We start from the raw sequence: 24474 nt of genomic DNA, 5'->3' as shown, positions 1-24474 counted from the left end.
TTGCCATATATTTATATTTTATAAAATATTTGACTGTCTCCCTCTTTTCTCATTATGATATTAATTTTTGCCTTTTTATGCAAACGAGAAGGGCGCGTCTTAGTTACATTAACCTAAACAGGGATGGCGCTACGCGGGGGGCCAAGGGGGGCAGGAGTCCCGTCAGAAATCTGTTTATTTCCAGTTAAGCACCCCGAGCATTTTTAGATATTGTAAAACACATATGTAAATTATTTTGTCATTCATTATTTTATGTACTCAGAACAAGCTAATCACTCTTTCCATGTAATTATAAATAGACTCAGATGGGTAAAATTGGTTGTAGATGTGCTAACATCTGATTATTATGTGTGTAAATTGTAAACAACAAATAGGATGCAAATAGCGTTGTCCTTGCATGCTTCTTGTTTGTCTCGTGAACGATTGACAGATCCTGATTGGACAAGAAGCTTGTCCGTTTTCTCTACAGGCGGAGCTTGTGGAATAACAGCGCAGCTCCATCTTTGTTGGAAAAGGATTTGACAGGAGCTTTGACCTGTGTGGATGAGGAGGATCGCGACACGGAGCCGAACAAGTATGCTCCCACTCCCACTCTCACAAACTCGGCTTCCTAAACTGCTTCTCGAATAGCCAAAGAGTGGTTGCAGCCAGTGTGAAGGATTATTGCAACCTGCAAAAATGGCACATTTTACGCTCGCCCCGGACTGGTGAAAAACGCCGGGGAACTGATGGGAGCCACGGACTTAAATTAAATCCTCCTCGGTGAATGCCACTGAGAATCTCCTACGTGACAGAAACCGAGACCAAGTGCGGATATGGCTGACAGGACTGCTCCAAACTGCCACCTGAGACTGGAATGGGTCTACGGATACCGGGGACACCAGTGCCGCAACAACCTCTACTACACAGCCGCCAAGGAGATCGTCTACTTCGTGGCCGGCGTGGGAGTGGTGTACAACACCCGAGAGCACAAGCAGAAATTCTACCTGGGGCACAACGATGACATTATCAGGTAGAGTGCATTTTATGAAAGAGTTGCTTTTTGCGTAAAAAAAAAAGCAGGCGTCACCTTGCGTAATGCGAGGAGACGTCAAGGTGCAAATAGTAACGTGCGCGTGAATGGGTGGGGGGCTCCGATGATTTTGCTCAAGGACACTTAAGCACAGCATCCTCTATAATCATCTGTCAAAATCTTTCTGGATGATTCCATCAAATTTAGCTGGATCTCTTAAATAATTTTCCTGCTTTTAAGAGGATGTATTGGTTAAGCAAAATAAATGCATGGAATTTGAATATTTTATAGATGAGTAATATTTGAATTTAATTGTGAAGAATTTGCTCTTTCAATTTTCTCACCATTTCATCTAAAGCAATTGTCAGATGTTTTAATTTGACTTTCAGAACACCCTGAATCTACAGTAGCTTATCCATATGTAGATGTCTATCAATCAATTGAACTTGTAAGCTTGTTCAACTCAATCGTATTTTCTATCCACTTTGTCCAAAAGTCATTGTGAACTTATAACACACATTATCCACATGGTAGGAAAGTGGTTTGATAGGTTGAGGGTTTGACACCGTTTTTTTTTTCTTTTGTTGAGTTTGCACGGTCCCTCCTTGATTACCCTGAACAAAATAACGAAAAACAGTTTGCATTGTTCATCCATCTAGGCTAAAGCTTTTGCATTCATTTTAGCCATTATGTCATCAATGAGACTTGGGTGTGGTCAGTGAAAATGAATTTCAATAAAACCCTAAGAGAGGCTGTTTAAAAACAAAAACAAACAAGCACTTGCCCCTAAATACTCATATATAATGATTAACAATAAACATCCAATCATTGCATAATTTTTTGATTTACGGCTTTATGGCTTTCAATGGATTGCATTAAAAACTGAAGCGAGCCCCTGAGAAAAAGGGCCTGCATTTGTCTTCCACAAACTCAGAGTATGTTGTCATCAAACATTGAGGCACCTGCTTTTTGATCAAATGAAGATAATGCTCCCTGATGATATTTGCGGCTTTCCCAGCATGCCACACAACAATAACATGTGTCCAACGCTCCAGTGCTCGTGTTGATGTGTGTGCGTGTTGGCCTGGAGATAACTAGCACTATATACTGTACTCTGTCGTTCCTCAGCTGGGCTCCTGCTCCATTATTCATTGGACTATAGCGATACCAAACGCTTGCTGCCTTGTGGGCGAAGCAACTCACACGGGTGGTGACTGAGTGAAATGTGTGAATTTGCAGCGGCGGTAGAAGCAAACATGTTGGACTGGGAAAATAAAAGTTTCTTTATATTACCTCGAATACATAAGTTTACAACATCATTTCAGCATTTAAAATCCCCAAGCATCACAAAAACGATAAATCAATCTCCTGAAGTTTATTTTCAACATCCTCCTAAAAGGAGGACACAATATAACAATGCCAAAACAAGTGTGTCAAGGACTCGGACTCTGGGAAACAAAAACGACATTCATCAGACTTTTCTTTGCAGGCAAAAAAAAATATATCTTCTTTTATTGGTGGATGGGAAACTAAAAGTTTCGTTGTGCCCTGAACAATTTAGTGTTGTTTACGAATCTCTTTCCATGCTTTCATGGTCTCTATTTAATTTTAATTAATTTGATTTATTTTATTTTATTTTATTTTATTATCTCTCATGTGTTTGTAGATGACCCCACCCTAAAATACCAAATCAAGCATTTCTCTTTCAGTCTTTTGTTTATTTAGTTGTCTCCGGATCAATGAGTTTTCTCCTACTGGTTTTAACTCCTACTTATATATTTTTATTTTAATCTCCCTCTCTCTGTTTTTAGTTTTAAGTATCAAGTGCACAGGCAGGTGTCTCAGATGAAGTTTGGTGGGCAGATGGATTAAAATGTGGAAAAATCCCATACATATCCCCAGAAATGGTTTAATCCTGACCTCCTTTTAAAATCACATGAAGGCAAAAGCAGACAAAGCCAAACATTGCTGGAGAATGTGACTCAGTGTTTTGCTTTCATTCGTGCTTGGATGTCACAAAGTGACAGTGTTCTCCTAAAGTGGATCAATAAATAAATGTCTGGGTGATTGATTGTGCCGTGTGCCTCTCGGGCTCAGAATCACCTTTCTGTGCACAACTGTAGTGTAATCCTGGAGGTTTTATTGATGTAAGATTTATATGCATATGCAAAGTAGCTGCAGCAAACAAAGTAAATCAGAGCTTCAGAGCATTTTCCGCTTCAAGCTGTTCCATGGACAGTAGGGACATGAGTAGTCTCATGTTTGGGGGCAAAGGAATGCATTTGCATGTAATTAAAAGTGCTATTTTCTTGTGAGTTTATCCTAACGTACTTTGTAACTTTTAAGGTTGAAGGGAAGGATGCTGCTCTTTTGTTTAGAAGCCATTTTCCTCTTAAAAAATAATAACCATTGCCATTAAATATTAAAATATATTCAAATAATATGTTAAATTTTCACTGTGTTTATATTTTCCAATAAAATAAAATAGCAAAGGCGACATGACGAGTTGCTTATGTTCGTTTTTCTGCTGAAGTGAGAATGATGCTAAATCGCAAAGCTTCCGCTAGTGCGCTATTTTTGTCTTCGCAATACATTTGCAAGGAAATGAATCAAAACTGGATTTCTTCTTTCAGAGACTCTTCAGGTTCCGTGCTCACCTTTCCCTGATTTTACCGCATCTTATTGTTCCGGTCATTTGTCTCGGTGTCTGAATCTTATTTTTAGCAGCGTGGCTCTGATTATGTAATTTTATAAAGAAGTGAGCTGAGAAACTATGCCAGGTGGGTTGAGAGGTTCCACAAAGAAGTAAAGAACAAGAAGTCCTGGGTGATAGATCAAATCGCATCATCTCACCCGGCTTTAACCTTGTTGGAATGTTCCACCTCTTTTAATAGAATAGTAAATCAAACAAAAGTGGAATTAAAAATAGCTCATGATGTGAACGATAACGCGCAAGAGTAGGTTCAGTAAAGATAAAAAAAATAATAATCTTGAGCTGGTTTGTACTGACTATCTACCTCGTCAGCTGTTCTCCCTTGTACATCCTGTCAGGTCTGTTCCTAAATTCTAAACATTCTGTAGGGCTCTTGGCTAAACAGTCATTCTGATTACAATGGATACAGGCCACGAGGAAGAAAGCAAGAATTGCCCAGTGAATCTGGAACGTGACCGGCGGCTGCTAAAAGGTTGGGTGGGGCGGGCGGGCGGATGGGTGGATGGATGGTGAGAAAGCTTTATGCAGCATGCTGTTGCTCAGCTGTAAACCAGGAGTGCTTCAAGTTGGCGGCTGTGGGACAATTATGTAAGAGCATATGCCTGGTTACACGAGGAAACACCTCAATTCCTGTAATTCTCTTTATTGTGTGTGTTTTTTTGTTTTGACCACTTCAGGTAAACAGATATTGACTCTTTATGAAGAATTGTTTGTTATTGGCTAAACTCCATGCTCAGGCAGGGTGGGCGTCCCCGTCCCCTCCTTTGCACGTAGAGTAAAAATATACATAAATAAAATAATAGTGATTATATTCAATTATTTTCCATTTTAATTCTCAGGTCTGTCTGTGCCTTACATCGATTTTCTTTTTTGATCCAGTAATGTCAATGATTTCACCATTAAAATTATTAGAGATGAGCAAGCCTTATTTCAAGGTATCGGCACTTGCGACTGCAGTCGATACCGGTATTGGCTGCTCTTTTGTGTCCATTTTATGATCAGAAATTAGAACATAAAATTGCCAATAATTTCATGTCATTTTAAGGATAATTGCTAATAGGATAGTATAATGGTGGCCCAAGATTTTTTTTTTCTCAGCGCTGTTTTAACAAATGAGACGATATGATTCATGAGACTGAAACTGACTGCTTCTCGGCAGTCCCTTCGAACATCCTGCAGGCACACATTAAACTAGGTTATGTATGTATGTGTGTGTGTGCATGTGTGTACGTACACGCACATTTGTGTTAAGTCATCCATGTCACCTCATCAAGCTGCCCCTCTCCTTCGCCATTCAGCCCCAACACGGCTTTAATGTGTTCATCTCATCACAGTAGTTTCCGCTGGAAGGTGAATCCGTCTCTCGCTTGCTCGCAGCACACACAGACAAACAACAAGCACGCAAAATGGCTTTGCTAATAAAATGTTTTGTTTTCTTTTCTCCCGATTTCTTTACAGTTTAGCTCTACATCCCGAGCGTGTGTTGGTGGCCACGGGGCAGGTGGGCAAGGAGCCGTACATCTGCGTGTGGGACTCCTACACTGTGCAGACGGTGTCCATCCTCAAAGATGCCCACAGTCATGGCGTTGCTTGCTTGGCCTTTGACCTTGAAGGACAGGTACAGTTGGGAAATTATTATGACATGAATATATAAAGTGAGATTTCACTTGGATTTGGCCAAATCTATATGATAGATTTATTAGGCAGCTTATAATGGACAAACAATAAATTTGATTTATTTAAAGTACTTTTGCCTACCTATGTGCATACAGTTGTGTCAAAATAAATTTAATCTAGATCTAATGCAGATCAGAAGGTGAAATTGAAGATTTTTGCCTCTGGACTTGATTTTTTTTTCTGTTAATTTCTTGATTTGAATAGGTGCCAAATGTTTTTAACCTTGGCAGAGGACCGTGCTCATTTTTTTTTTGCTACGGTATGTTGTCAGAGTGTCAAAAAGGCTGAGCGCAGATAATCTTCGTTGAAGGACGAATCACAACTCATTTTAAATGACAGTGATTACGACTGCAGTTTTGTCTGCAAAGCTGCACTCAGGCATGTTACAATTATGAGACAATGACAAGTGTAATTACATAAAGACCAAAATGAGAAACTTTGCCATAACAGTGATTTATACATAAAAACTATTGAGTCTTTTACGCCCCAGGAAACCATTCCATGATTTTTACCTCTGCGTGTCTCTCATGCAAACGCTTGTCATCAAGTTATACCTCCTGCATTTTGCCGTGAGAAATAACCCCATGTTCTTTTCCTGCATGGCTAACTAACTGTGGATTTAGATATAAAGTGACAGTATTTAAAGCAGGAGGAAGCTGCGTCGCTTCCCGGTGAGGTCCTTTTATTCATCGCTCTGTATTCAAAAGAAGTCAAGACCATCCCGAGGGAACCGGCGTTGCGATTAGCCGGTCCAAATATAAAAGCAATTAAAAAATGTGGACAGACGTCTTCTCAGTGTGGCGCTAACCAGAGGAAACATGAAATGGTTGTTGTGATATTTCTGGAGCCACCAGTAAACTCTTCACCCTGGAGCCTTGCTGTAAAATAGGAATGTCATTTTGAAAATGGTGTGATTGTGTTTGGAATTACACGGCACATGTTTTAAGAGAATGGTTGAAATATTGTTAGTGGATCAAAATGGACATCCCCTGCCATGCAAAGCAGGCAGCGGAGTGTATTTCCATAAGAGCGGCTATGTTCACTTCTGCTCGGCTGCTCCTGCCTACTCATTCGGTTCACTATAGGAGACTCCTCCAGCAAAAAAAACACTCCAGTGAGCTCACTGGAAACGCCAAAGGCCGGACAACTGTTCTGCTCTGCTCTGTTAGCCATTATTATTATTTGCCTTTTTTATTGTGGCCTGCCATGCCAGAGTGGAGGTAACCGAGCCGAAGCAGCTTTGGATCACAAACTGTAACGCGTTTATTTTATGTGATGTGTATTTCTGTCTGCAGTGTTTGGTGTCCATTGGTTTGGATTCTAAAAACACAATCTGCGTGTGGGACTGGAGGAGAGGGAAGGTTCTGGCTGCGGCGCCGGGTCATACAGATAGGGTAAATAAATTAGCTCCACCAACACCATCATTTGCAAAATTGAGAAACTTCCGCCACTTGATTGTGAGCTTTGCAGAGCCTATTTTAGCTCATCAAAAGGGATTTTTTTCAAATGGTGATGACACTGCTGTTGTTTTTGAATACAACCCACATAGTGTAACAAAGTCCACTCAAACGCTCGTCTTTCATTTATCCGCTTCAAATCTGACAAGCATAGCTGCAAAATAAGAGATTCAAGAATCAGCGCTCAATATGTGTCATGTTGAGAGCCCATCTCTGATGTGTCTATCGCCTCCTCCTCCCCTGCAGATATTTGACATATCCTGGGATTTGTACCAGCCCAACAAGCTCGTAAGCTGCGGAGTCAAACACATCAAGGTAAAGGTGCTCCGTGAGCTTACCGCATTTTTTTGTTGCATCGCAATGCGAGTTTAATGTCGATTTGGGCTCCATCTAGATCTCTCAGATGACTCACTCAAATTTGCAGCAATGTCGAGAGAAAAGAATGTTGTCTTTGGATGATGCTCATTGCGCTTTTCACAGCTATCCAAAATACAAGCTGCAGCTGCTCTAGCATCCTGCCAAAACGATAGAGGCAATTAAAATATCAATATGGGCATTGAAATGACAATGTTTGCCACGTCTACTATACCAGAAATAGAAATGTGCTGCATTTGACCTACTGCATATGTTAAGTCTAACATCCCTCATCTCAATCTCATCTGCTTTGAACTCTTCCTACTACTGCCATGGCACAGAAACCTCCGCCGGCCACACCCCCCCCCCCCCTTCACAATGCCAGCTTAGTCCTCTCCCTCATCCTTCCTCCCTCTACACTGGTTTCCCCATGGCAAGGCAATCCAGCAATTGTCCCATATAATTCCCCAGCCTTTACCCTGCAGACCATGTGACATCTGCTCCCTGGCCCTGCGTTTGCTCAGTGATTATAGCACTCAGAGCATCCAGGAGATTTACTGGCAGTAATCCACTCACTCGTAGGCTGAGGGAAACACAACTTCTGTGACAGATACCAGGGCTGTGGACAACCTACTCCTTTTTACAGACACACACGGAGACTATTGTTTAGCCTTTTTGTGTGTTGGTTTGGTCACAATATCTCAAGGTTGAACCTCCCGAAAAATTTATAAACAAAACAATACTCTCTTTAGAAGACATGGATGAGGATAATGAATGAATGAATCTTTATTTTGAACATGATTTAAAGAATAAAAAACAATAAAAACAAACAATATACATCACTGTTCGAAAAGGAGTAGGAATTAATTAAATTCACTAAATTAATATTTATCTTAGCATAATTAACTATACCACAGTAAACTACAGCCAGAATAACTAACATTGTTCAATCAATAACTCGTAGACAGCCTTGAATCCAATTTTATTGTGTGACTTGATGGAATGATATAAAAGACTTGACTGATGTGAACTCAGTATTGTAAAATAAATAATTTAGGTGGTAATTATATAAAACTGAATTGCAAGAGACATTGAGATGTCAAAATAGTCTTGGAAATGAAGTGTTTTCATAGCACCGATGTGAATCGCCACAGGATTGAGTTTGACTCAATGCGGATGGACAAGAACTGTGCGAAAACTACCTTGCAGCAACGCTCATCTACTCTTTCCGAGTGCTCTTTGCTGACCCTCGCTAGCGTAGCACTTAACACTCTGACATGGCTCAGGGTTACTGTAGTGTGACAGAAAGAAGGTGGCCCCGCTGCCGAAGTGCATTCCCCTCCATGGTACCGTATTTTCCGGACTATAAGGCGCACCTAAAAACCTCAAATTTTCTCAAAAGCCAACAGTGCGCCTTATAGTCCGGTGCGCCTTATATATGGACCAAATGGAGAATGATGGATGGATGGAACTTTAGCTTTTAAAGTTTACTGATCTATCTGACTGTTTTGTTTTGTACTTATTAAAGTAAGCTTTACATGTTTATTTGGTGTGTTGTGTGATATTAACATTATTGATATATTGTTATTGTTTTCACTATTTCAAGTTATCATATTGTGATTGCATTAATAGTCCGGTGCACCTTATATACGGACAAAGTTTTAAAATGGGCCATTCATTGAAGGTGCGCCTTATAGCCCGGAAAATACGGTAATTAGAATAAGAACATTGTCTTAGATTGTGGAGTGGATATTCCAGTCTTATGTTGCCATAAATAAATATTCTTGAATTGTTTAGTTGAAATTAATTGTTTTAGCAGAGCAGCAATTTTTTTTTTCGCCACCACTCATTTCCACTTTCCCACATTGCCCTACAGAATTTTCTGCTTCTGTCGCCGTCCTCATCGTAACCCCTCTTCGTCTCCACTCAGCAATTCAAATAGCAAAGGGATTAGCTGCTGCCCAACTCTCGCTGCCTTATCGGTTGTGGGCAGCGAGGGCTGTGCAGTCACGCTGCATCCATCCGTGCAACCCATGTCGCGTGCTGGAGTACAATCCCATCCCACCTTCTTCAGAGCTACTCCTACTTTGTTGCCCCTTGTTAACATGACATCTTTATCATTCAGGAGGCAAATTGTGATTTTCCGTATGTCAGGTTCCTTTCATCAAGTCGATTTGTCACCCAGTTAAACGTCGCTAGACTATTAATAAACCGACACATGGATCAATATTAGCCTGCTGGTGATGAGTGTGTCTCCCCGTGCCGCCAGTCGTGTCTCAGCATTTGAGAAGCTCATTTCGATCTTATCTCTATGCAGACAGAGCGCCTCCCTTTTAGCTCTCACCGCCTCTCTTTGATGGATTTAGCCCTCAGACGAGGCTTCGCCCATGCATCCCAATGACCTTGCTTATAAATAATGAGCATGCTAGTGTCTGTGAGAGTGCGCCTGTGTCTGTGCATGTTGATCAGATAGTTAGAACACCAACGTGTGTTCTTTCACGGTGGTGTGCACGTGTGAGTCAAACCATACAGATTTTCTGATTTGCTCATTTTCTCTTGTACCCAAACACTCGGTTATTGTCCACTTGCTGTGTCACAACAGGATTACGGGAAGGATTATTAGCCGCCGCCACCTTTCACTCTTTTCTGTGTGTACAGTTCTGGAGCTTATGCGGCAACGCTCTCACGCCCAAACGTGGAGTTTTCGGCAAGACTGGGGATCTCCAAACCATCCTGTGCCTGGCTTGCGCCAAGGATGAGGTCACGTATTCCGGTGCCTTGAACGGCGACATCTATGTGTGGAAAGGGATCAATCTGATGAGGACTGTGCAAGGGGCACATGGGGTAAGTGACAATAAAAGCATCCAGATGCTAAAATATGATGGCTGGGGAAATAAATTAAAATATACAGCATAGGTGGAAATGCACATGCTTGCTTGATTCTGCTCAATAGTGAAGGATCAGTCTTTTGCTGCGTAGGATTAAATTATATCTATGGGATCAACAGCTTTGTTAGGGAATGTGGGGGAGGGGATAATAAGGACAGTAGTTTTTTGGTACCAAATATTTTACTGGGGGTGCAACATAATTGCTATGCAATGATAAAGGCAAGCAACTAAAAGCCGTAGTAACGAGGTGCGTTGCTGCAAAGGCAACCAGCCGCCCTTGTTTGTGTCATAGCTCATTTCTCGTACACTAACAGCCTGTCATTTCCTCCAGTCAGGGATTTTCAGCATGAACGCTTGCGAAGAGGGTTTTGCCACCGGGGGACGAGATGGTTGCGTCCGCCTGTGGGATCTCAACTTCAAACCAATTACTGTCATTGATCTCAGGGAAACGGAGCAAGGATATAAAGGTGATGTCAAATAGCCTTCACTCAGTAAAGGTTACAGGGTAAATTAGGTTCACCTCACCATGCTGCTTAAGTCATTCTGTTTTTTGTTCTTCCTACTAATACACCCTTTCTTTTGTCTTCCATTTGCTTTATTTTGTGTATCTTGGATAACAGTAGCTAGAAGCGAAAATAGCAGAGGTGGGTAATGAGGGCGGATTTAATAGCTTTGCCAGTCTTGTTTGTAGCTTTCCCCATATTGTTCTCTTGTGCTTAGTGAATTTGTTTTACGACATATTTTTAGATATCAAATTCATACCGCATATGCTCCCTCATCTACGTCAGCAGCTTATTAGCTTGGCAACATGCCGTCATGTATTTCTGTTCTTAGTAATTAACCACCTACTGATGGCTAATTACAAATCCTGTCTTCCATGTTGTGTCCCTTAATGCAAAAAAATACTTGGACTGTATGGTATTGATATTTTCACCGTGTGTGTGTAGGGCTGTCTGTCCGTAGTGTTTGCTGGCGGGGAGACCACATCCTGGTGGGCACGCAAGATAGTGAGATCTTCGAGGTGGTGGTCCACGACCGCAACAAGCCTTTCCTTATCATGCAGGGTCACTGTGAGGGCGAGCTGTGGGCGTTGGCCGTGCACCCCACCAAGCCTCTTGCTATGACAGGCAGTGACGACCGCTCAGTCAGGTGAGATGTAATATTATACGTATCAATAGTCTGCACAAACCCACTTTTGCCAACAGTTAATAATTTAGGTCTACAACATCAATGCATAATTAATTATGCTAGAGTTGTTTAGTTAATTATTATTTTTTTTGCTCCTCCACAAGGATCTGGAGCCTTATCGATCATGCATTAATAGCTCGCTGCAACATGGAGGAGCCGATCCGCTGTGCAGCTGTCAGCACTGATGGCATTCATTTAGCCTTGGGAATGAAGGATGGCTCGTTCACCGTTCTCCGAGTCAGGCAAGTATACAATTCAATAAAAGACTGTCAATTTTTTATGTCTGACCATTTAGGCTTTATTGAAGATTTTTTTTATGGCCCTACAGAGATATGACAGAAGTGGTCCACATCAAGGACAGGAAGGAGGCTATCCATGAGCTGAAGTATTCCCCCGATGGTGCCCATTTGGCTGTCGGCTCCAATGACAACTCAGTGGACATTTATGGTGTTGTGCAGAGGTACAAGAAAGTAGGAGAGTGCATTGGCTCCAACAGCTTCATCACGCACATGGACTGGTCTACGGACAGCAAGTTCCTCCAGTCAAACGATGGCAGCGGCAGGAGGCTCTTCTATAGGATGCCAAGTGTGTCTTCCTTATTCAAGCTGCAAAGTTTATTTCTGTCTCGTGGTATAATATTTTCATCTTTTCTTCAGGTGGTAAGGAGGTGACCAATAGGGAGGAGCTAAAGCTGGTTCAGTGGGCATCATGGACATGTGTGCTGGGCCCTGAGGTTAACGGAATCTGGCCCAAATATTCTTCTGTCAATGATATTAACTCAGTGGATGCTAACTTCAACAATCAAGTCTTAGTAACAGCCGATGACTACGGATTAGTCAAGCTTCTACGATACCCGTGTATAAAAAAAGGTAAAGAAAATATCTGTCATTCATATCGGCTTGTTGAATTCATGTTCTATTTTTCATTTTAGGTGCAAAATGTAAAAAATATTTAGGTCACTCGGCTCATATTACCAATGTAAGATGGTCACATGACTACCAGTGGGTGATAAGCATTGGTGGAGCGGATCACTCGGTCTTCCAATGGAAGTTCGTTCCAGAGAGAAAGTCCAAAGAAGCTCTGCATATTGCACCACAAGGTGAGAGGAAGGTCCGACTCTTCCACAATTCCTCACCATTCCATCACATTTAAACACATCCATTCAATATGAATGAGAGTTGGATTGTATAATTGCATTGTCATCGCCAAGTCATTATTTTTCCACAGACAGAGTGCAGCTGAGCTCTCTATAATTAAAACACACCCTGAGTGTCTTTGCTTTTCATTTTCTTAATGGACCTTGTGAGAAGCTTTTCTTAACTCCAAGTCCAGTTTATTGCCATTACTTGGCTGAGCATCAGTGTGCAGCATCAGCATCCTGAAACAGCTTTCTGCTTAATATGATGGCTTTTCACATTTATTCGAATAGCACAGTTTTGATTTTTTTTACCAGTGAGGTATACTCAAACTATGTTTCCATTTTAGAGACTTTAGCAGACTCCAACAGCGAAGAGTCAGACTCTGATCAGTCAGATGTGCCTGAGATGGACTCGGAAATCGAGCAGGAGACTCAGCTTACGTATAGAAGACAGGTTTGTAATGAACTCCGACGCCGTCCATTTTGACTGTATTAAACACACGTGCTCCCGTTTCAGGTTTATAAAGAAGACCTACCTCAGCTCAAAGAGCAGTGCAAAGAGAAAGATCGAGCAATCGCGTTGAAGAAGAGAGAGCGAGCGCCTGGGAGTGGATTGAAGCTGCACTTTATTCATGGGTGAGCTTTTACTTTAGTATGACCAATTTGAAAGAAATTGCATTTATCTAAAATGTGTATTTATTTTAATTTTCACAGCTACAGGGGCTATGATTGCAGAAGTAATTTATTCTATACCCAGACCGGTGAAATTGTCTACCATGTGGCCGCTGTTGGAATCGTGTACAACAGACAGCAGAACACCCAAAGGTTCTACATGGGCCACGATGACGATATTCTCTGTCTGGCCATCCATCCCCTCAAGGACTTTGTAGCAACAGGCCAGGTATGCGGGTTGCATTGCTTGGTTTCTAGTTTGTACTTTCAAATTCAACAGAGAAACTTCAATTGATGATTCATGGTTGTCCAGGTTGGTCGAGATTCCTGCATCCATATATGGGACACAGAAACATTGAAACCGATGTCTGTGTTGAAAGGTTTTCACCAGCTTGGAGTGTGCTCTTTGGACTTTTCAGGTAATGAATCACTGCCTCAAAATATTTGTTTCCATGGAATTTAAGCTCCAGCATGTCCTCGTGAGGATAAGCGGTTTGGTAGATGGCTAGATATTAAGTCGGTATAAGTTATGTTATGTTATGCTTTTAGGAATGCATGCATGTCAATCAAGCGTCCACACCTTTTTTAAAAATACAAATTAATTAACCAATCAATGTGTACGCACAAACAACAAAATGTCTGCTTGCTAACAGGGTAGACATTTTTTTTCCTAATGTTAGCATTTATTAAGTGGATGGAAGAGCATCATTTAGCAATATGAATATATTAGCAAGCAAACTGTTTACCGGTATCAATCCCCTCTCTTGAGTTCCACCGGGTTTTCTATATCTTGCTAACAAGGTGGACATTTTAACACTGCCTTGATTTATGTCTTGATTTCCACTCCACAGCGGATGGCAAGCGCTTGGCCTCAGTGGGCTTGGATGACAATCACACCATTGTGCTTTGGGACTGGAGAAAAGGGGAAAAGCTCTCAGCTATGTGGTGAGTGATGGTCCTGACATTGTTTACAATGATGCCGCAATCCGGAAACAGAAAGAGCTCTGACAGTGCTTTGTGTTAATTTGAAAGATTATTAGAGCTTCTCTCTTTAAATATGGACATGAATAAATGTGGATTCAATTGGAGCCATTTAGGAAATGCATGGATGACAGTGTGATTCATGGTTTGCAGAAGGGGAGAAAGGGAATTGCCTTTTAGATTAAGGGGCTGCTCCACTGCGACACTTAAGCCTGCCAAGGTTTGAATAGTTTGAGTATGCCCCGAGGCTCCAGCTGTATCCATAATGAATGAGAATTACTTTCAGTGCTCATCTTCTCGAGTGCGTGATATGTCAGATTTTATTTTATTTTCATATTTCCATGATACTACTAAAACGTTTTGCAAAAGAGATAATTTGTCCCAATAGCAATTACACAACCACACTGCGGGAAATACTTTACTGGAAAAACATCTTGAAATATCTGTTTTTTTTCTTCTTCTTTTTTTTTTTTATTTGTTGCTCAGCCCACTTGATGTTCATATTTAGTCTCAACTCAATTTAAACTGACCCTGACGGGTTTGGAGCATTGCATGTTGTTTGCAACTCAAAGTGCAGAGACAGCTTGGAGCACCACTAATCTGCTTTGCAGACCTTGGTGGAGGCTGTGCAATGCAATGGTGAGGAAAAGGGCCTGAGAGTAGTCTTCAGATGGGAGACAAAGAGTGGGTGTGGGAGGATGAGGCTTCAGGGTATACCATGAAGAACATGGGCAAGGAATGGCAAAAATTGATTAAATAAATTGTAATTTAACTTCATCGTAAAACAAAAATAGATTCTATTAATCTATCCATCGAGTTTTATAGACTGCCTTGTTGTCACCCCCGTGGGCAATTTAAGTAGATTTGTCAAACTCGATTTTGTCAAGGGCTACATAAGGGTTACTCAAACCATATAAATGTAAAATCACATTTAATGACTTCATCACATTATATAAAACAAATTGATAGATTAAGAGTAACTACTTATCACTGATATTTAATTTTATTTATGTGCCCTGCAAAATTACTTGTCATTTTTGTAGCATCAAATTATTGAAACATTTGAGATGTGGAGATGAGCTAATAATTGTCTCTATATATGAATAAGTATATAAATTAATTGAAAGTTTTGAAATGGAATGTGTGCATCCCGTTTAATTTTACTGCCATGTTCGTCAACAGGATTACACAAAATTAAAGGAGTAATTTGCATAAATCTGAAGGAGGGCACAGGAAGAGCACATTTTATGTACAATGTAAAATTCGGAACACATCCAGTTGGCTTCATTAATTATAAACCATGTTCTGTTTTCAGTGGAAGCAAAGACAAGATCTTTGTAGTGAAAATAAATCCCTACCTACCTGACAAGCTCATCACCGCCGGTGTAAAACATATGAAGTTTTGGCACAAAGCTGGTAAGAGTTTATTAATGCTGACAAGCGGCCATGATAACGAGCTGAAATCTGTCTTCCGAGCGATCCATCTTACAACGTCTACGCTCGCTCTCTCAGGTGGTGGACTAATTGGGCGCAAAGGGAGCATGGGCAAGACGGAGACGATGATGTGTGCTGCCTACGGTTGGTCGGAGGAGATGGTCTTCTCGGGCACGTGCACGGGTGATATTTGCATCTGGAGGGAGATGTTCTTGATGAAGACCGTCAAAGCCCACGACGGCCCTGTCTTCAGCATGCACGCTCTGGAAAAGGTAATAACTGCACATTAGAGCAATTTCAAATAATCAACCGGCCATTAATAATCTTCCTAGGGGGTGTGGTGTGATATTAATTTGATGTCTACTCCTGACATGTTCATTCAGCTTTGAATATGTCATTACACAATCTCTGCAGGGATTCGTGACCGGAGGGAAGGATGGTATAGTCGCACTCTGGGATGACACGTTTGAAAGATGCCTCAAGACCTATGCCATCAAGAGGGCGGTACTAGCTCCAGGCTCCAAGGGTAATATGATCATTGGTATCCATTCTCTCCAAACACACTGAGTGCATTCAATGGGTCTAGCCGAAAGGAATTCTTCTCGTGGTCTAGCGTGACTTTTCAATTCCGCAGGCTTGCTTCTGGAAGACAACCCATCCATTCGTGCCATTTCTCTGGGCCACGGCCACATTCTTGTGGGAACGAAGAATGGAGAGATTTTGGAGGTGGATAAAAGTGGGCCCATTACTTTGCTGGTCCAGGTGAGATGGCAAAGCTAATATTTCTTCCAGACACCATTGAAGGGGTCACCAAGCTACTTCTTTGGTTAAGATTTAATGCAACTAGCTATTTGTTCGAAACACACTTTAGAGTAATTATCCCAATCATTATAAACAGTCATCTAACAAGGTAAAAAACTGTTACTGTAATATCAATATGCAACACTTTTTTTAAAAATAAATCTCTGCACGTGTTTACAATTTCAAATCACTTGTACAACATTCCCAGGAAATCACAATGTCCAGAGGCAGCAATGGCTGTATTGTTATTTGTGTTCACACATACAAAGCTAAAAAAAAATCCTTCCATGTTACCGTGCTGCCGGCGGTATTTTACACAGCCCAAGGGGATTCCTATTGCCGAAAATAAATCGTAGCTATAAAGACTCGCTCGTTAATATTCCGAAGTGGCTCGGCTCTGTCTCCGAGTGAGGGCCCCGTTGTCTTTAGGTTGTCGGAGTGGTATTGATCGCCCGTTTTAAATGCTTTACAATTACGACTGTATTCTGGCTGATGGGATCAATCAATCAGGGTAAAGGTCTTCCTTCGTCAGAATTGAAGTAGCGTAGCATTCTTTCAGGTGGTTTGAAGCCTTTCCTTTATTGAACCTCACCGTTTGTCTCACACCTAAAAATATTCAAGTGTTTTGTTATGCAGGGTCACATGGAAGGTGAAGTCTGGGGTCTCGCCACCCATCCCCATCTCCCCTTGTGTGCTACTGTCAGTGATGACAGAACACTGCGTATATGGGACCTCTCCCCCAGTCACTGCATGTTGGCAGTGCGCAAGCTCAGGAAAGGTGAAGTAGTTCCTCTCTTTTGTCACATCCCGACAAAACGTGCATCGGTCCAAGGTCATTAACAAACACCCTTCACAGGTGGCCGCTGTTGCTGCTTCTCCCCTGACGGCAAAGCCTTGGCGGTGGGTCTCAACGACGGCAGCTTTCTCATTGTCAATGCAGATACTTTGGAAGACCTTGTGTCCTTCCATCACCGCAAGGACATCATCACAGACATTAAATTTTCTCCAGGTTTGTGGCTCCTTTGTGACTAACAAAAAGCCATCAATTCGTGACTTTTTCTTCCCTCTGTTCAGTTTCTGGCAAGTACCTTGCGGTGGCATCAGCAGACACATTTGTGGATATTTACAACGTGATGAACAGCAAGAGGGTTGGAGTGTGCAAAGGGTGCCTCAACTCTATCACCCACTTGGATTGGGATAGGAGAGGTAAACATCTTATTTACTGTAAATGACCCTTGTGCTGTCTTGTAATAACTGTCAAACATTGTGGCCCCCGTGGGTGCTTTCATTCCCAGGGAAACTACTTCAAGTCAATACCAGTGCCAAAGAGCAGTTTTTCTTCGAGGCGCCTCGAGGCAAGAGGCAGACTATCCTGGTCACTGAGGTAAGCTGGGAGAAGAAACATGGCGGCCTCTGAAACAGAACATGATGTAATCATTATATTGTAATGCATACTTGTATGTCTTAGGTGGAGAAGGTCGACTGGTGTTCATGGACCTGCGTCCTCGGTACGTCTGTCGAGGGCATCTGGCCTGTGATCGGCGAGGTGACAGAGGTGACCTCCGCTTGCCTTAGTCATGAAAAGAAGGTGCTCGCCACAGGAGACGATTTAGGATACATCAAACTTTTCAGATACCCCGTTAAAGTAAGAGACGATGCTCGACGTGCAGGATACTGTGCAAGTTGATGAGATATGTTTCATTCCTAGGGCAAGTATGCAAAGTTCAAACGGTATGTGGCACATAGCACGCATGTTACAAATGTGCGGTGGAGCCACGAGGACAGTTTATTGGTGACGGCTGGCGGCGGGGATACGTGCCTCATGATCTGGGCCCATGAATCCGAGACCCACAGGGAGCTCAGACAATGTGACAGCGAGGAGTCAGACATCGAGAGTGAAGATGATGGAGGTGCGAGAGCAGGTTCTTTGGGAAATTTCTTGGGTGCAAGTATCTCTCGCTCAATTGTGCTTTTCTTCAGGTTATGATAGTGATGTCACAAAAGAGAATGAGATCAACTATACCATCAAGGCCTTATCCACCAACATGCGCCCCATGACTGGTGTAAAACCACACCTGCAACTGAAAGAGCCTTCTGTGGATGAGAGGTAATTTCAAGTTTTCAAAATATAAAAAGTCCTCTTTTGTTGACGTCCTTTTCTTACCTACAACTTCAGCTCTATACTTTGACCTTTAAAATAACTTGCGCCTCATCTGCTCTTCTGTCTTGTATTCTGTCATTCCTTCTTTCATTCCATCTGAAGACAAGGTGTGGTCAGGTAAGAGCTCAAGTTTTATTTTGGGGGGAAATTGCATCCAAGATAAATCCTCAGTAGTGGTGATGATGAGGATGATTTATTTTTTACCATAAGTCCGGTCTCAAATCTATCACATATGTTTCAGATAGAACAAACTAATCAACCCACAATGCTCCAGAAAGATAATATGTCTTAAAATAACAGAAATCATGTGATGTTTTTATTGCAATCAAAATAAATTAGCTTTTCTGGAAGAGATAAAATGGTACGATGGAGGCATAGAGACTCCACAAGGCAGCAGATGTCCTTGAAATGGACTTTGGTTGTCATGGTTACAACATGGTGCTGACTTCTCTGTTTTACATCCTCAGTGGCTGAGGTGTTTTTGAAGTGCATATCCAGTGAGCAGCATTAGTGAGTACCATGTAAAACATTTGAAGTAATTCTTTTTTTTTTTTTTTTACCATTGCTGCCATGCAGAGGTTCCAGGTAAGCGAATTGTTATTTTTACAAATGTGTACAGGGAGCTGTCTATTTTGTGTACTGTTGTGTAGCATCACTATTGCAATCGGTGATAAGCGGCCGTGTGTTTTTCAGACCTCCTGTTAGCAGAGCCCTGCCACTGCCCGAGAAGCTGCAGACCAACAATGTCGGCAAAAAGAAGAGACCCATTGACGTAAGAGTGACTTCATTTTTGTCACTATAAATATATATAAATAAAAATGCTCTTAACTTGACGTAATTTCATTTCAAGATTTGTGAGCTGCTCAGATAACCTCGCTCTTAAATCCAACGATGATTTCAGCTATGAGCTGGCCGTGGATGTCGTCATGGCAACCACTTTTCTGACTTTCTGATTGCCTGCTTTGACTTTCTCCGCAGGACCTGGTGTTGGATCTGGTGTTCGGTTACCGTGGCAATGACTGTCGCAATAACGTGCATTACCTGAATGAGGGGGCGGACATCATTTACCACACGGCCTCGGTTGGCATCGTGCTCAACTTGACCACCTGTAGGCTTTACCGACGTTATTTTTCATGACGCTGTCGCCAGAATAACAACATTAAATTCTCTTGCAGCCTGCCAAAGTTTCTATGTTGAACACAGCGATGACATTCTGTGCCTGACAATCAATCAACATCCAAAATTCCCCAACGTGGTGGCAACTGGCCAAGTAGGTATGTTTGTGAGACGTCAGCAGCTGCTCGCTCCTCTTTCCTATTTTTCGAAGTACCCACCCTCCCACGAAATATAAAATGTAACCAGAGTGCTATTGAGTGTCTTTTGAAACACGCTTACAAAAATAATGTAATCAATAAAAATGTTTCTGTCCTTTTAGGTGACACTGGTGACATGTCAGGTAAGTGTAAAAAAATGTGCCTGAAGGTTTGAAAAGAACAAATCTACATTGTCATCACGCTCTGTCGCTCACTCAGCCACGTCTCCGTCGATTCACGTGTGGGACGCTATGACCAAGCAGACGTTATCGGTGCTGCGCTGTTTCCACTCTGGAGGCGTGTGCTCCGTCAGCTTCAGCGCCACGGGCAAGCTTCTTCTCTCTGTGGGCCTGGACTCGGAACACACCATTACCATCTGGAAGTGGCAGGAAGGTACAAAATTGAGAAAATCCCTCTTCCTGTCCTCGGTTGACCTTATGTGACCTCTGAACTTTTTTTCCTAGGTGCCAAAGTGGCCAGTCGGATCGGTCACACGCAGAGAATCTTCGTGACTGAGTTCCGGCCTGACTCGGACACTCATTTTGTCTCGGTGGGAATCAAACACGTGCGTTTCTGGACACTAGCCGGGCGAGCTTTGCTTAGCAAGAAAGGAGTGCTGAGCGCCATCGAAGACGCCCGAATGCAAACCATGCTGTCTGTCGCTTTTGGAGCGGTAAGTGCCTTCAAATCGTTGTCAATCGGCATGAAGTTGGCTCGCTGTTGATCTCAGAAAGTATTTGTGTTTAAACGCTGCTTTTGCTATCTAATTTGTCTTGAATGAAATGCTGCTGAAGTTTGTGCATTGCTTGCTCTGCTGTCTTAGACCACTAGACTAGTGCAGATTTGTTTTCTTTTCAGAATAACTTAACATTTACAGGTACCATAAGTGGAGATGTGTGTGTGTGGAAAGATCACATTCTTGTAAGGATAGTGGCCAAAGCTCACACGGGCCCCGTGTTCACCATGTACACAACCTTGAGAGATGGCCTCATTGTCACTGGAGGCAAGGAAAGGCCGTAAGTTACGCCTCGTTGTTTCGCAATTTTGGCAAGTCGCCCAGTTTTATTGGAACTGTTTGCTTTTACAGGTCAAAAGAAGGAGGAGCTCTCAAGCTCTGGGATCAGGAGTTGAAACGATGCCGAGCTTTTCGATTAGAAACCGGACAGGTTATTGACTGTGTGCGGTCTGTTTGCAGAGGAAAGGTATGGAAAATAGAATGCTTGAGCAAAGAGCCATTCGTCATTGGAATTTTTTTATCTTCTTTTTTCCTATCAGGGTAAAATCCTGGTTGGAACCAGGAACGCAGAGATCATTGAGGTCGGGGAGAAGAATGCGGCATGCAATATTTTAGTGAATGGTCACATGGACGGGCCAATTTGGGGATTGGGGACACATCCTAGTAGAGATGTCTTTCTGTCTGCTGCGGAGGATGGGACCGTTCGACTATGGGACATTCCGGAGAAGGTCAGTCCTGTCATAAATTAATTAAAAATCAAACCATCCGAATTTAATTGGATTTAAATTTAACATGAAGTTGAGTCCGACTGTAGCTGTTCATCCTATCTTTTCAAAAGGTGACATAAATTAAGCTTCAGTCTGTAAAATCCATAATGATTGATTCTTAAGGCACTTGTTTGACTTCTGGATCAACAGAAGATGCTGAATAAGGTGAACTTAGGTCACCCGGCATGCACCATCAGTTACAGTCCTGAGGGAGACATGGTGGCCATCGGCATGAAGAACGGAGAGTTCATCATCTTGCTGGTTGCGTCGCTCAAAATCTGGGGCAAGAAAAGAGACCGCCGCTCCTCTATCCAGGATATTAGGTGAGATCAGTAGAAAAAAAAGGTTGGAAGTGATAAGTCGGTCAAGAGCTTTGTCTCGCTTGTAGGTTCAGTCCAAATTCCCGCTACCTGGCCGTCGGCTCTTGCGAAAGCGCCGTCGACTTCTACGACCTGTCACTCGGGCCGCAGTTAAACCGCATCAACTGTTGCCGGGACATCCCCAGCTTCGTCATGCAGATGGACTTCTCTGCGGACAGCATGTACATCCAAGTGAGGAGCACTCAGCAGTGCGAAGAACCTATTCGGCCTGGTCCATTTTTTAATCCTACTTTGGCTTTTTGAATTAGGTATCCACTGGTGCTTACAAGAGGCTGGTGTACGAGGTGCCGTCGGGGAAGCAGATCACGGAGCAAACCCACATTGACAGAATTACCTGGGCCACCTGGACCAGGTCAGAGAAGAATCACGATAAAATATTTGTGGTTAACTAGTTACACATTTGCCTTTTACATTTTTGTTTCCTGTTCACCTATTTATTGCTTTTGTGCTTTTTTTTTATGGAACGTAGTAAGATTCCACAACATTGGCCCAATTTTTTTTTTTTGATTACTGAGCAGTCTCTCTTCACTGTGTCCAGCGTCCTCGGCGACGAGGTGGTCGGCATCTGGTCGCGGAACACAGACAAAGCAGACGTCACCTGCGCCTGCGTGTCCCACTCAGGCCTTAACGTCGTCACAGGCGATGACTTTGGAATGGTCAAGCTCTTTGACTTTCCATGTCCGGAGAAGTTTGTAAGTACCTTCAATCCTGCCTCTTATGTTCATTGTTAAAATTTTACCTATAACACATTCTAGTGGCTATTTTTATTTCAGGCAAAACATAAACGCTTTTTGGGCCATTCGGCTCACTTGACAAATATCCGCATCACAAATGGAGACCGCTTTGTGGTGAGCGCTGGTGGAGATGACCGAAGGTATGACTTCAAATCTTAATTCTCCAACAAATCCTAATTCTTCTACAATAAAATGTCAACATTGTCCGATGTGTACTTTTGTAGCCTCTTTGTGTGGAGGTGTGTCCATGCCGCCCATTGAAGGTGACATCCTAACCAACTGGCCTGTCGCCTCCTGCCGTGTCTCTCCAGTCAAGCGTAAAAGCTGCATTTTAAAAAAAGCAGGAACAGGCCTGGCGGGCCCCAACGTGAGGAATAAGTGTGACGCTAACTTACTGCCTCAAAACTTGGTGCATGCACATGTGCACATTATGATGTGAATTGTGAACAAAAGTGGCGTGCATTCAGACCAACTCACAACATTATTTAAATAAATTTAAAGTTCATTTTATATGTACTTATTCACTGAAGTAGTGGTCCCATTTGGAACATTTATTGTTAAACCACTCACCTTGGCCACGTTAAAAAAAAAAAAAAAGTAAGCTTGCAAGAGAGCAAATTACCACAGACTGAAGAAAAGGAGCCTAAAACTTAAAAAAGACATGCGTTTAAAAAAACATGTTGTGACCACTGATTTAAGGGATGATTTTGTGGGATGAGTACCGTATTTTCCGGACTATAAGGCGCACCTTCAATGAATGGCCCATTTTAAAACTTTGTCCTTATATAAGGCGCACCGGACTATAAGGCGCACCATTAATGCATCATGTCAGATTTTTATTCCTAATCAAATTATCCTCCATCTTATCTTTTTTATTTCAACTTCAGACTTAACAAATTACTTTATAATCACAAAATAATGATCCATAGTCTTTTTGATTCATGATTCATAGTCTTCAGCCGGCCACTTATGATTGATTTGATGACACCATGCTTTGGGCCAGTTTAAATTTAGGAATTTGGTCCACATATAAGGCGCACCGGACTATAAGGCGCACTGTCGGCTTTTGAGAAAATTTTAGGTTTTTAGGTGCGCCTTATAGTCTGGAATATACGGTAATCTTATCCCAAAGTTGAAGGCCTGTTGTTTACTAACAATGCCATTTAAAAAAGAAATACTTGTAGCAAACTCAATTCGCCTTAATGTACGTGTTACGCTTATGAGGTTTTTTTTTTTTTTTTCATTTTGGATCACATGGTCATTTGTATGTGTGTTGTTTCTTTTTACTGGTAACTCCAAATTGTGTGGCCTTCCTCCTGAATGTAACATCCACTGTTATGTTCTGGATGTCAGCATGCCAAAGCAGACTATGCACTGTACACCCGACCCAGTCACTGTGTCACCCTGATGGTTCATTTCCGTGCTTGTGTTGTGGTACTGGTGGTTGTTATTGACTGGTTAATCCCACTCATGACTTGTTAATGAGTGCAGATGTGTTTAGTGTTTGTTCGCGGGTGTGCATGGAAGACGATCTGTCTGGAACACCCTTCTCCTCCTTACCCCGGAAAAGAAAATAGCTGTAACTTGATGTTCTAAAATGAATGCACCCCTAAACTATTTCACTCACTTTACAGTGCGCTGCTACAATGTATTATCGTTACATTTTCATCGGTGTAAATAAGCGTTTTGTGTAATTGGACATAATACTTAAATGGAATGTCTTATCTGAAAGGGAAGAAAAAAAACAGCAAAATATTTTGCTCGGTATATATAAAACGACATATTTTGATTTATACCAGTGTAAATATCATTTGTAGATATTCTTTTTGTATATTTTTGTGAGATGTTTCTTAAAGTCCGCTTTAATAAAAATAAAAAAATGAACATGGGTTCTAAGCTGTGAGTGTATGATGTTATGACGTGTGCAAATAGAAACCTATTTAACCAATGTGATCAAACTATTGGTGCTGAATTATTAAATAAATTTAAAAAAGATTTCCTGGTGGCTTTTTTCTTACTCAAACATTTTCTTCACGATTTCCTGACCGACTGCGAGGAAAATTATGGT

The 24474-nt window shown here is 41.9% G+C and overlaps 1 protein-coding gene across 6 annotated transcripts; it reads left to right on the top strand.

The window, feature by feature from the left end:
- Positions 1–495: 495 nt before the first annotated feature.
- eml5 (EMAP like 5) lies at positions 496–24402 on the top strand. 6 transcript variants are annotated; one of them, XM_049740099.2, is made up of 45 exons: positions 496–1012; positions 5184–5343; positions 6698–6796; positions 7106–7174; positions 9872–10057; positions 10433–10568; positions 10722–10745; positions 11049–11092; positions 11165–11250; positions 11394–11531; positions 11618–11874; positions 11946–12158; positions 12221–12388; positions 12775–12881; positions 12945–13063; positions 13142–13328; positions 13413–13518; positions 13951–14044; positions 15396–15496; positions 15593–15786; positions 15929–16040; positions 16149–16276; positions 16952–17093; positions 17172–17324; positions 17390–17521; positions 17611–17699; positions 17784–17960; positions 18024–18225; positions 18296–18422; positions 18579–18593; positions 19170–19248; positions 19455–19584; positions 19652–19750; positions 19912–19932; positions 20009–20182; positions 20254–20462; positions 20648–20805; positions 20877–20991; positions 21065–21253; positions 21443–21615; positions 21681–21843; positions 21921–22024; positions 22211–22364; positions 22446–22546; positions 22631–24402. In XM_049740099.2, exons 1-45 carry the CDS (start codon positions 816–818, stop codon positions 22665–22667), a joined length of 5868 nt encoding a protein of 1955 aa, XP_049596056.1. In that variant the 5' UTR covers positions 496–815; the 3' UTR covers positions 22668–24402. The 6 variants fall into 6 exon arrangements, with proteins under 6 accessions (XP_049596056.1, XP_049596057.1, XP_049596052.1 ...); XM_049740100.2 differs by lacking the exon at positions 10722–10745; XM_049740095.2 differs by having other exon boundaries at positions 11049–11250.
- Positions 24403–24474: the final 72 nt, after the last annotated feature.

This window comes from Syngnathus scovelli, chromosome 14 (genome assembly GCF_024217435.2).
Source record: "Syngnathus scovelli strain Florida chromosome 14, RoL_Ssco_1.2, whole genome shotgun sequence".
In the NCBI taxonomy this organism is placed as follows: domain Eukaryota; kingdom Metazoa; phylum Chordata; class Actinopteri; order Syngnathiformes; family Syngnathidae; genus Syngnathus; species Syngnathus scovelli.
This window is presented reverse-complemented; position numbering and strand designations above follow the sequence as displayed.

Bases quoted from the DNA above. Each gene is read 5' to 3' on its own strand.
- eml5 (XM_049740095.2), top strand. From the start codon at position 816: ATGGCTGACAGGACTGCTCCAAACTGCCACCTGAGACTGGAATGGGTC. The intron at 5,344-6,697 runs GTACAGTTGGGA...TTCTGTCTGCAG, and splicing joins CCTTTGACCTTGAAGGACAG to TGTTTGGTGTCCATTGGTTT. The intron at 19,933-20,008 runs GTAAGTGTAAAA...TCGCTCACTCAG, and splicing joins TGACACTGGTGACATGTCAG to CCACGTCTCCGTCGATTCAC.